The sequence below is a fragment of the Botryllus schlosseri genome, chromosome 12, assembly GCF_051294905.1.
Source record: "Botryllus schlosseri isolate E-star chromosome 12, Bs_hap1, whole genome shotgun sequence".
In the NCBI taxonomy this organism is placed as follows: Eukaryota; Metazoa; Chordata; class Ascidiacea; order Stolidobranchia; family Styelidae; genus Botryllus; species Botryllus schlosseri.
The window spans coordinates 25741481-25753632 of record NC_137247.1 but is presented as its reverse complement, the minus strand read 5'-3'; the positions used below and the strand labels follow the sequence as shown (position 1 = coordinate 25753632).

Sequence of the window (12152 nt, the reverse complement as noted above, 5' to 3'; positions counted from 1 at the left end):
CCGACGACCGTCCGTCGGCCTTTCGAACGCTGGCGAACTTGCGATTCAAACTTCGGTATTTAAATTCATTTCCAAATTAAGTCTTAGTCGACATTATAAACCTGAGTTCAATGTGTTAATGCTAACAATAAGTGGACCGCTATCAACCACTATTCACTCGTATTTTGGTGTCATCCCAGTCTTACACTAGGTTACAGGATTAGCCACTACGAACTGTAATGAAATGTGAAATCTATAGCCACGGTTAGTCGGTTATACAGCCATACCAAAGATCAAAGTTGTTTCAGCAATCTTCTTAATTTCAATAACGTCTTACATTTCAGGATTTCAGGCTCCTATCATAACGAGTGAATACTTAACATTGCTTAGTCATTTCCCCGGATACTATACAGGCTATTTTCACCATGTTGGGATTTTATTTGAAATTCAAGGATCCTCCTGGTAAGTAGGCCTACCTTTTACCCAATTGAAATCAGTTTCGGCAGGTCTCCTAACAGCCATGGCTTTGCCAATAAGAGGCAAAAATATTCCAGAACCAGACAACCAATATCCCAGCAAACTCGGCCCGAACAACCGTCGGTGAACTCGGCCGTCGGTAAACTCGGCCCCGCAAACATCGGCGCATACCCATACCTACACATAGATATATCTATACGCATACCCCGTTCTTCAATCCACCTGACAATGATATAATGATGTAATTTATTCATGCTAGCGGTTGGCGTACCTTTTAATGGTTGGCGTATTTTTTAATACGTACTTGGTAGGCCGAATTCACCGGCGCCACGGCCGAACCCGTCCGTACCGAATAAATCCCGGGGCGAGTTCACCGGCAACCGACAATTAAATGCGTGTGTGCCCAGGCTTCTCCCCTCTATATTTCAGTACAATCAGGGAAAATCCGACAACTTCTAGCCTCAATTTCATCTGGACATAACTTTAATGATTTAGCTTCTCCTTATTCAATATCAATATAAATTGCCATAATAGAATGGGCTCAAAAACTGATCAAGTATTGCTAATAGTTGTCAAGAATTCAAGCCTGGCCCTGGGATCAGGTTCACCAGAAATGCCATTTTTTAACTCATTTTTAAATTTTACAAATATGTCAATCTTACCAATTCAATTCGCATTGTTCATATTAGGTGTTCACAACTCTCCGATATAGCCTACTACAAAAAATTAAGCAAATTTGGTCTCAAATTCAAGAAATGAGGATGATTTGGCCTCACTGACGAATTGAGGTCCTAAAACTGAGACCCATTCAGCTTTTTAAGACCATATATAATTGTCACTATTACTTGGTCCCAAAAACAAGACCAACAAAACGCATCAAGATCAATAAAACGCATCTTATAAGACATCTTGTGCTCATTGTGACAGTCTTCGCTGTGTCAGTATCTTTGGTCTTATGTTACAGACAAATGTTGCTAATCAAAGAAACAACGTAATTGGTGGTCCTGAAAATGGTTCTGAAAAATTACTATGAGCCCTTCAAGAGTAGGCCTACATGACATATACCTAGCTAGTTGCCCCACTGATTTTTCATACCCTATGTACGAGCCAGCTTCTATTGAAATTTTCATTGAAAAACAAAACGCATCACAACTGCTAAAACCTCTCGATTCATATCATCCTAATAACCGTCTGACATGAACTATCGTAGTGTGGAAATTCATTATCATTGTCAATTTTCCACTAACTTGATTATACAAACATTTTTTGCTGTTTAGAGAATTCTGTTGAAGTTTGTGGAAGAAACAAAAATATGGAGGTACAGTAACGTCAATCAGGGTGACTTCGTAACGTCTGTGAAATATTCTCGATTTGAAGTTGTCAGATGTCAGTCTCATCGAATTAGAGAACAGTCGTTTGAAACAAAAATTTCCGAATTATTTCCCGAATTTGTCCCAATGCCGGGATTGAAACCTCGCCACGAAACCCATTCTATCCTATGATATACGTAACCACTCTTTGAGCAGCTTCTTGGAGGTACAGAACTTCAATATACAATTGAATAGTATATTGATAGTGAAATGAACCCAAATATGTTTGGCTGACACTCGTCATAAATCAGACAATGGTATACCTGCTCTTAAATTTAGCTATCAGATTTGGCGCATTCTTTTTGCGGACGCCATATTGACAAGGCTGATTTTTTGATGAACAAGGAGTGTTTTGTTGCTATCAAAGCATTACGCCCCAACCCTGAAATTCATATCACCAGTTATATTGGTATGCAGCTTTGTCTTGTGGTCGAAAAAGTTTGCTCGTAAATATATATCTATGTGTACACCCGAACAGAATAAGTCGTTTCTCAGGTTGGAAAACTTGGATCCATTATTTGGCGCATAAAACCTGTCTATACTTTTTGATTAGGATCTCACTCTGACGGTAGGAAGTCTCTGCGGGCCGACCAAAATGCCGTCGCGGGCAAAATCCGGACCGCGGTCCGTAGGTTGCCCGTTCCTGCGCTAAATGCTGGACGTGATATGTTCTAAAATATTTATTTCTTCATTTTAGTGCCACAAATGTTTGCGATTACGCCAAAGTATCGTCGGAAGCGTTGTGCGTTAATATTGCATTAGCCTACATCTATCTTTGCGGGAATGGTTTTCGGCACTCGTTCATATCAAAACGAAGACGCGGATCTTCAAGACACGACCACGTGCTTAAAGAAAGTCAGCAGCAAGATTAGCTTCAAAATAATAAAAATCTACCAATTTCTACATAAGTAGTATGATGTTATTTTAAGAAATATGATTAGGTTATTTTGCTGTTTATCACAAGCCTACGGTTCATATTTGCACGAGAAAGATGAAGGTTGCACCATAATAGAGCTAGAACTGAACTAAAACTTGAGGGGGTCCGCGATGGTCCGTGACGTTCAAAAGGGGTCCGCGAAGCCCAAAAGGCTGATAACCACTGGCTTAGGGCTTAAGCTTCAAGTGGGGATAGTCTCTCAGCTAGTTACGTATCTCGCTAGTCCCAAAAAGCGTTTCTAGGTATCGTGCACAGCTCGGAGTTCAAAATAAAATGAAATTGATGACAGTGATGCTTTGTTGTATTTTTATTCTTTAAATAAAATATTACTTTTTTGTGGTCACTATACCCAATGCTTATGTTAGGTAGAACAGCGTTGTACTGACGTAGAGTTTTAAAACGTGGTTGCCCACTTTATATCGATATTGAATTTATGCGGCCCGTGGCCGCTACGAAGTTTGAAAAGTGGCCCGCGACCCGTTTTGAGTTGGCGACCCCTGATCTAGGGTTAGTGTTATCTATGACACAACGGTTTGTGAGCAAGAATCTCAACTATCCCTGTCCAGTATGCTATGTAGTAAGGTCACCGGAGCACCGGCATATATAGGTCTGATTTTTATAATCCGCTAGTCATTACTAATGCAATTTCTTTACCGCAATTGCTAGATTTTATCACAATTTTTTTGGATTTTAGAGCAACAACCTCGACCTAAACAGTCGGTGGGATACATTTCCCGAACCACTCTCCACCAGCGCTGGGACCTATTTAATACCCCAAGCCACGGGACATTCTTACTGGGCCAGGTAAAGTCAAGCCGCAGTCAAACCACCAGTGAGTCGAATTTTCAAAGTAGAGACATGACCTTAAGTCGTTGTATTATCCAGCTTTTAGCCACAAATGGAGCCCCTATCTATCCGAATTGAATAACCATTAAGAGCGGAAGAATTAATTATGCCGAAAACATGCCGATATCAATCGCGCACGCATAGTACTCAGTGCTGGTAATCAATTCACTATCCTGAGTCACGAATAATCTTGAGTCATTGCCGATTTTGATTAGTTCAATCAAGTCGATCGATTTTAGAAGGTGACCCGAGTCAAGTCGAGTCACAATTCAAGTCAAATTGAATTTTCAAAGTACGAATGATGATTCAAATTTCAAAGTAATAACATTTTGCCAGCTGTGTGATTAATGAACCATTTCTCCTGAATTGGATTAATATATGGTTGAATCCCAAAGACTTGTATGGGAACATACCTAAGTGTCGAAAGCCTTGTACGGGAATACATCCAATATATTTAAATGTAATTATGTGCTGCCATCGCTATCCGCCAAACAGATGATATAGTACAATGCAATACCCATTCACATATGTGAACACTACGCAATGTAAATAAACATCATTTACTCATTGATGACTCGAAATTATCTACAGGTCAATCAATTAGCCACAGGTCAATCCACATTTCTGAAGCGTCAAGCCAAGACAAGTCACCTTTACATGAGTCAGCGGTGCCTCACCAAAGCCTAGAGGTTGGCCGAGCCACAAATCGTCAGCTACGGGAAAAAAAGAATATCGGTCCGGACTCAACGACCACAGCGGTTGACAAAACACCATGAATTCTCCAAGACAAACAAGCAAGTGACTCAGTAAGTCAAATCACACGGAAAAGTTGATTTTAATTGTATAAGCGATACTATTTGGCCTAGATCACACTAGAGGGCCAGTCAAGGTGGCATTGAGAGCCATAGTCCATAGGACACTGATACCTTACAAGTAGGCTATATCATTTACTACTAGTTTACCACCATGCAAGCCGCACATTCAGTGAATGACCGACTGCTCTCACAGATCACCTTAGCGTATTTGTCAAGATTTCGAACGCCTACAAGATTGATACGTGGCACAGGACACCGGTTGGGTCAACTTGATCGTCGCGCCCCATTATGCCAAGTCAAATCTGGCCACACAGAAAAGGGACACAAGTTTCAATTTCTCTAACTACAATTAAATCGCGAGGTAAGCAACCTACCCATACATGATACATGATTGTTCAGTATTCCGCATAAATGTTCCATTCCGTATAACACGGTTAACATCCCTGATTTTCTTTGTCTTCCTCTGGCGGGACCACCAAGAAAATCGGTTTCCTTCTTTCCTCTCCTAACCACATAAATTCAGGGTCATAAGTCCAGTTTATTTGTTCGTTAGTTTTCCAAATCTCCATAATTTTTGATCGCGCTCTGTACGAACTTTTAGGCACGACGAACCCAGTATGGTACGATATGTATCCACGTAGGAGTTCGTATATCATCACTCGTTCCTGCCCCTTCATGCCTTCAATTTCCAACAGAATATATCTGATGTCATCCATCAAGTCTTTTTTATCATCTTTAGCAATTGCCAGACAACTTAAACGTTCTCTGTTTTTCAGCGCTCTCTTTATTATCGTAGTCGTATTTTTGAAAATTTGTTCGCGACCGTTGTCTTTTTCCATTTGCAAGGCATCCAATTCATTATATATAATAGTTAACTCATGCTCATATTCTTCCATCATTTGGTTAGTGATCTCCATGTAATCAATTTTAGTTTTACAATTGTACAATACACAATCTTAATACAAGAAAAATAGCAGTCAGCCCACAAACAAGTTCCGTTGTGCTATACAGAATAAACGACTCTCTCTAATTGGCGCAATCTGGCCTTTTCCATTTGCAAGGCATCCAATTCGTTATATACACTCACGCTTATATTCTCCCACAATTTGGTAGGGCAGAGTATCACTTTTCCACACCCAATGTCGGCATGAATTCAATTCATTTGTATATTAATTTCACAGATCTAATTATAGGAAAAGAGTTTTGACGCAGGAAAGGATTCAGGAACCGCGCGAATTTGAATTTGGTCAAAGATCACGGTATAAGCCTGGCTCGTCGTAAAGTTCTCCGCAACTAATGTTATATTCAAACGCATCGATGTTGAACGCAGAATAGCGGACCCGCAGAGATGGGCGACTACAAAACCCTACAAGTTTACCACCCACTTCTGGGCTGGGCGCTGATCTACAAACAAAAACTCAAGTCTGCGAACAACCTACGATGTTAGGTGAGTGAGTTTGCTGTCAACTTTCACGCTTGAGACGGCGGTAATAGATACTTCCAGTTGTTTGGAGTACTCAAGTCACTTCCATCTACTTCCACTGCGTGATCAAACAGGCGAGTATTTGAATTTCAGCATGCCCGGGTAGAATTTTGTGACGTCTGGGGACCCCTATGGTTGCCCACACAGGGTCAACTTCCGTTTTTTGCAACCGCCGACCAGTAGCTTGAAAACCACCCCCTCAGCAGTGGCCCTGGTATGACTCGAACGCGCAACACATTGGCGCTGTAGTTCCGGGAGTAATCCTGCCCGCAATCAAGCAAAAGCTTGCAGCCAGTGCTGCAACCGCGTATACCCAGATACCATTGCTGCCATTCTGACCACCTTTGGACTACATCTGCAGTGACCATAGGGCAATAATTCAGCGTAACGACTCGATCTCAGCCCCTTTCTTTCACAGGACCCGCACTGAACGTCATAGTACCCCCACAAGGACCAGCTATCAATCAGACCGACGGGCAGGAACATTGAGCATAAGGTGAACTCAAGGAATAATGTACCGTGTATGACTCAAAATTCCTACAGTCAAGACTGACATTTCCTTGTAATTTCGAGTAATAGCGTAGTTGTCAAACTATTAGGATTCAATCCATTGTTACCTAAACTGAAAATGCGACCATAAACTGTCAAGAGTGGATTAAATTAGTATTAGCAAGACTTCAATACAAAACTGAGCAGTCAAATCCGAACTTGATCTCTGACTCGGACCCGGTTACAACCCTGGACCGAGGGGCATTTATTTCTGCAGAAGTGAAAACGCCAAATTGAAACTGTCATGTGCAATTTGCATGGATTTGACCCAACTGATTTAATATTAATGAGTATCCTGTGCTCCTCACAACACATGCGCTGGGCTAGCCAGTAGAATATGCCAACCCATATCGTCACAATTTGCCAATCTTATTGTCAGCTGACCGGCCCGCGAGCGATTGGAAAGCCCGAATCCGGCCCGGGACGCAATCTGAATCCGACACCACTGCCTCAAACCTCCAACTCATGGTGTGTATTGTTTTGACCGTATCATTGGGTACCCAGATCTCGCGAAACCCCCATCAGTGCGCGTCACGGCGCGTGCTGTCCTATCTACAGATTCAACTTGAACGTACGTACCTACTTGGAAAGTATATTAGCCATAATCATGAAGTAATAAGGATAGTGTTTAATGTCCTTGAGTACACTAATTTAATAAGTCCTCACAAAAACAAAGTTCAGTCCCTACGCTTCAAACATTTTTCTCACTTAAAGCAATAGCCATAAGTCACCTTGGCAGGTTCATTCAATCCAATAATTAACAAGAAGTGGTGAAGCCATGTACTAGGTCCCAGCCGGCCGTTGCTTGTTCTGGGGTTGCACAAAGTTGTGCTGGGGTCCCATAACAATCAATCTGAGCAAGCAAATACCACATACATGACGCAGAAATGGCGGGGAAACTAAAGATATTCAAGCATTCGCGGCTTCAATTCTTAGTCACTTGTGAAATTATTTTCACTTGAAAAATAACAGTACTATTTATTCAGCCAACTGCCATAGGTAATATATCGTTAATCCACGTTCTAATCGCTCTATCGCCAAGGACCATGATACAGGGTCGCACAGATTCCAGGATTCACTCCATATATCTTGCTACTCTAGTTCCGAAACCCGTTATCATTCCATACCAAACTAGTTCTTACAGATACTAATTTTAAAGTAATCTTTAATTGCCCGTTCTCAAAACAAATTTTCTCTCAATTTTTGCAGGAACAAAGTCACAGCACAGATTAGGGACCCCCTATTGACGCCACTACAAGAATATCAAGACTGGGACTCATGTCCAAGTACTAAAGGAATTGTTCTAAAACGGCCAGAGTGTTATGCTACGAACATACCCCTCAAATGCAAAGATGTACTGTTCGTCAACAATGTTTGCATATGCTGTACGTAGCTGTCTTGATACCAACAGATTAGGGACCCCTACATTTGAGTACTACTTGTCATGTAGTGTTCGCATCCGGGTAGATATGAAACTGGGTGACAATATTTTGGAATGATCACGATCCCAACCTTTTATCGTTAAGAATTGCACCATTCTGTAACCGCTCAGACTCAAGGCTTCAGGTACACGAAAATTTACTGCACAATTATCGTCCAAATGGTAGCCAAATATCCCGAAAAATATTATCAAAACACAATCCAATTTTTCTACCAATGCTGGGGTCAAACCCCTACATTGAGTCATGGGTCACTATACACCATAACCGGAGGTCTGGTTTACTATCCTAGTTTATTTATGTCTGCCAACAGCTACCGTTACCAGTTATTCTCAAGTCAGTGGCATTTTCTGTTTGGTCCTAGGTTGAGTCATCACTCAATAAAACACAGGCATCACAATTTACGTTATTAGATGACAACACGTTCTCAACTTCTGATTCAAGTTTTAGTTAATCGGCAGCTAATTCTATTTTAAATGCACTAGAACCACAACCGACGCTATTCAAAATCATGAACTAGACTTAGAACCACTTGAAAATCAGAAGTACAAGGAACAACTCAACTGAACTGAACAGTGAATCACAGATGCCACTGGGATATTTTCGGAAAAAACCAGCTGTGGAGGCTAAATAAACCCAGAAAGACTCACTGTACTCGCTAATATTCAGCCATACAGCTCAATTCAATACTTAAATGTTATTATTATTCAACTGTTACTGCAGCAAGAGCAATATGGGCAGATATAACGACGTGATCAATAGAAATTCGATTTGCACCAAATGGCAAATGGTTTGAAGTTAGATATTGGTGTACTCGTTACCAGTCCACCCGGTGTCAGTCAAGTTTATCGTACTATAATATTTTCCCGTTGAAACGAAACGAACAATCAAATTTAACGCTGTGCCACGCCCATTTTTGGAAAATAGTTCCTAGGCACTGGTTATAGGTTTCTCAGACCTGCAGTAGACCTTTTGAAATCAAGACTAAGCAATTGGCGCGGGCCGCTGTCGAGTAGTTTTTGAAAAGTAGTTTTTAGACTACTTGAATCCGCGTATCTCCTACAAAACATGCCAAATTTCAACCAGGAGCCTACTCGGTTCCCCATTTTGTCGAATTTCGCACTATGACATGAGGTCACTACATTCTCCCACTAGATGAAGGGTCAATTGGTCACATACCATATTTATCTATCAACACAGAGGACTGCAACGAATGGATGAGGTCTCCACCGAAGAAACAACGCCGCTTTCATAGGAAGGCACCAGTACATGGAAGTCATAACCCAAGTCACCTCAACGATGCCCTTGGTACTTATAATTTACTAGTGTTCTAACATATAATTCAATCCATATTCAAAGATAATACCAAGTTCAGTGATTCCCCATTTAATCGCTGCCTGTCTTTTCCCAGGAGTGCGACCGAGACTTGATCAAAGAAATGGAATCACAAGGAAACGAGATCAAGGCATAATCCGAACACTTCCAGACTATTTCTGAAGTTCCGTTTCTGAATTTATATGAAGCGCCTGTTGTTCAACGAAATGAGTAAATGTCGTATATCGCTGGCCCGACTTGCAAGAACGGGTCTCTTCGGTGCCCAGACTTTCTGATATAAAGCATTAGTTGACATGGTCAGAAGCAGAACTTAATTTTTAGCCAACATAATTCATGGGTTGCGGCCAGACCAATCCAGCATGCGGCTGACCCAGCAAGTTCACATCCTGTGGGGTCCATTTTTGACAACGATAATTAATTTAGGAAATTACGTCGCGGGTCATTCAAAACCTTCCCGCGGACACGGGTTGGCTGGTCCTGATCTAGCTCAATCAGTGCTGTGCAAATATTTTTAGGTTAATCAATTGTGAACTAGCGGGACGGAAACTTGGCCCATATTGCAAGTCGTACTATATTTACAAATAAAGATCCGTAAATTACATCCTCAATGCAGGCAATTGCAAGTCAAGCCCTTTTTCTCCTCCCCCATCCAGCACAAACTTTAATGGTGGGCTCAGCAAATTTTGGTCTAAAAGCGCAGAGTCGCAATGCCTCGAACCAAGTCAAATGACCCTTACAGCAGGGGTCAGTATCCTTTTGCTAGCCGCGGGCCAAATTTCAGGTGTATAATTTTCTGGTGGGCCGAGATATATATTTTTTTGTAGTATGTTTCGCGCTCACTTCGGTATATTAGCCCACACTGCTGCAGCTTCGATCATACGAATCAGAAGACACATGTATTCACACTTCTACAACATAAGATTATTGTGACAGTCGACGCGGCTTGCTCTGTGACAGGTTTTCAACTTCAGGTAACAATTAAATCAGATGAACCTAGAATCAGATTCTATTCAAAATGGACGCCAGAAATACGTGGTCTTAGTTCGCACCTCGTGAATTCCATTGTTCGCAACTATTGTTCATATGCATGCGTGCTTTCAAAATTTGATGCAATTTCTTTTGCATTGCTGGTTAAGCTGGGATAAAGACCAATTTCGAGAACGTATTCTCTGTCAAAATCATGCAGCGATATGCTCTTTGCATAAATTTTGACTTTCAATTCAACTGCATCGCATTTCAGAAAGGCCCATTTGAAATTTGCAGGCAATGGTATCGGCGTCCGTATTAAACAGAGTACTGAATAGTCAGAATTCATTTTGTAGAGAAGGAATGTCGGAAACGCGGGTGAGTTAAACGTCGCACCACAGTACCTTCTCTAGCATAGGAAAGTGAGCACAATTTTCTTCGTACTGTCGACATTTCCAGAGTTACAGATTTGTTTTAAATGTGCCCCGACCTCCCACGCGTTTAGTTGTTTTCCCCCTGGAGTTGCAAATTAAACTTGTTCAGATGTGGCGCTAAATATACCAGGAAAGCAAGAGGAGATACCCATTTTCGATGGCGGGACTATGCGCCGGAGATATTTGTGTTTTCGAGGAAGGTTGCTATTTCATTTCTCAGTTCATACACTCGTGTAGGCGTAATGCATCTGATTTAGACGATGTAGGTTACTATTATACCGTGGCAATGTCGCATTTTTGCGATAATTATTTGCTATGTCGCGGGCCAGCCCGAAAGGGATGAACTATTCGGCGCCTGGACACCTTATTATCGCAGGCTTTGACCATACCTAGGTTTCATAGCCGACGACCCCTCCGCGAACGCAAAACGGCGCAGGAAACTTTATTTCATAATTGTAAATGCAGTCCGGCTCAATTACGAAGGGGTAACCTTATTTCAAGTAAGCAATCGAACGGCATGTTGCGCAAAGCGTGTAGAAATTCCCTACTCTTGATACTTCCACCGCAATTTATTTTGCTTATTTAAGTTTTGTACAAAGACCTACCAAAAGGTGACCGACTAGTGGATTCGGTATACTGCGTCGGGACTGATATTTTAGTCACCACATCTCAACAGAGGCGCCTAGACTAAATCAATCTCTGGCCGGTTTTGTAAGCTCGCAATCCGTGCAATTATTGCTAATTTTATAAACTACCTCGCCGTCACTCGAAACCTCCTCGCGAGCCATGAATTGGCCGGTCCTATAATTATACACCCTTGTGGGTTTTTAGTGTTCCTATCGAACCAGGGACGTCATACTCCTAGATTTCGCCCTATTCACATAACCTCCGTTCCTATAACATCTCCCCAGGCCGTAAACTAGACTCGATTCGATGTGCGCTGTGACTGGGTGGCTGGCAGTGCAAGGCCTTGCCCGTCAATCTACAGCGCATAAGAGTGACTAAGCATAAGGGTTAGCCACCATCGGACGAGTACTGACCTGGGCCCAGGACTGCCACAAAAGCAATCGTCTAAAAATGGAACCCTCCCCACTCTTACTATACTCTAACTAATCGCTACTGGAACAGAGCCCATCCCGGACCTGCGACAATAAGAGCACCGCCCTTCGCGCTGTCCACAAGCCCGCGATGAATGCTCTGATCCATTGGGACCAATCACCCAACTGGAGGTTGCCAGTTCTAGAAAGAAATGTGACACGAATAAAATTTTATTCAAACCTGGCTTATTTCCCGATTTGAAGCTGATACGATCTATCATCGTAATTCCCACGCAGTGTGAGTTCTTCTTGCACGGCAGCGCTTGTATACGCCGGAATTATCGCAACAATACTAAGCCTGATTCCGCCGCTCATTATGCCTAACACGTTCCTAGAATAGGTAATAATATTCGACGACGGACGACTATCAATTCAGGGTACCTGCCAGAGGTAAATATTTGAAAGAGCTATTGAAAATCTACAAC

General features: G+C 42.0%; 2 protein-coding genes across 12 annotated transcripts; one reads left to right on the top strand and one right to left on the bottom strand.

Moving 5' to 3' along the window:
* The first annotated feature begins 318 nt into the window (after nucleotides 1-318).
* LOC145452832 (uncharacterized) lies at nucleotides 319-9476 on the top strand. 10 transcript variants are annotated; one of them, XM_080330979.1, is made up of 10 exons: nucleotides 319-441; nucleotides 3458-3567; nucleotides 4201-4415; nucleotides 4618-4785; nucleotides 5606-5683; nucleotides 5755-5871; nucleotides 6326-6403; nucleotides 6836-6924; nucleotides 7666-9203; nucleotides 9307-9476. In XM_080330979.1, the coding sequence occupies exons 1-3, from the start codon at nucleotides 405-407 to the stop codon at nucleotides 4294-4296; spliced, it is 243 nt and encodes an 80-aa protein (XP_080187105.1). In that variant the 5' UTR covers nucleotides 319-404; the 3' UTR covers nucleotides 4297-4415; nucleotides 4618-4785; nucleotides 5606-5683; nucleotides 5755-5871; nucleotides 6326-6403; nucleotides 6836-6924; nucleotides 7666-9203; nucleotides 9307-9476. The 10 variants fall into 10 exon arrangements, 3 of the variants coding, with proteins under 3 accessions (XP_080187105.1, XP_080187104.1, XP_080187106.1); XM_080330978.1 differs by having other exon boundaries at nucleotides 3458-3595; XM_080330980.1 differs by lacking the exon at nucleotides 319-441 and adding an exon at nucleotides 2540-2681.
* Nucleotides 2574-5606, bottom strand: LOC145452830 (uncharacterized). Of its 2 annotated transcripts, none has more exons than XM_080330977.1 (2): nucleotides 4261-5606; nucleotides 2574-3558 (listed from the first exon to the last, which is right to left on the bottom strand). In XM_080330977.1, exon 1 carries the CDS (start codon nucleotides 5339-5341, stop codon nucleotides 4859-4861), a length of 483 nt encoding a protein of 160 aa, XP_080187103.1. In that variant the 5' UTR covers nucleotides 5342-5606; the 3' UTR covers nucleotides 2574-3558; nucleotides 4261-4858. The 2 variants fall into 2 exon arrangements, with proteins under 2 accessions (XP_080187103.1, XP_080187102.1); XM_080330976.1 differs by having other exon boundaries at nucleotides 2574-4726; nucleotides 4799-5606.
* Nucleotides 9477-12152: the final 2676 nt, after the last annotated feature.

What these genes read in the sequence shown, in the direction of transcription:
- LOC145452832 (XM_080330978.1), top strand. Translation starts at nt 405, where the DNA reads ATGTTGGGATTTTATTTGAAATTCAAGGATCCTCCTG. An exon ending in GAAATTCAAGGATCCTCCTG is followed by an intron (nt 442 to 3,457) that starts GTAAGTAGGCCT and finishes TTTGGATTTTAG; the next exon opens with AGCAACAACCTCGACCTAAA. An exon ending in AAGCCGCAGTCAAACCACCA is followed by an intron (nt 3,596 to 4,200) that starts GTGAGTCGAATT and finishes AATTATCTACAG; the next exon opens with GTCAATCAATTAGCCACAGG.
- LOC145452830 (XM_080330977.1), bottom strand. Translation starts at nt 5,341, where the DNA reads ATGGAGATCACTAACCAAATGATGGAAGAATATGAGCATGAGTTAACT.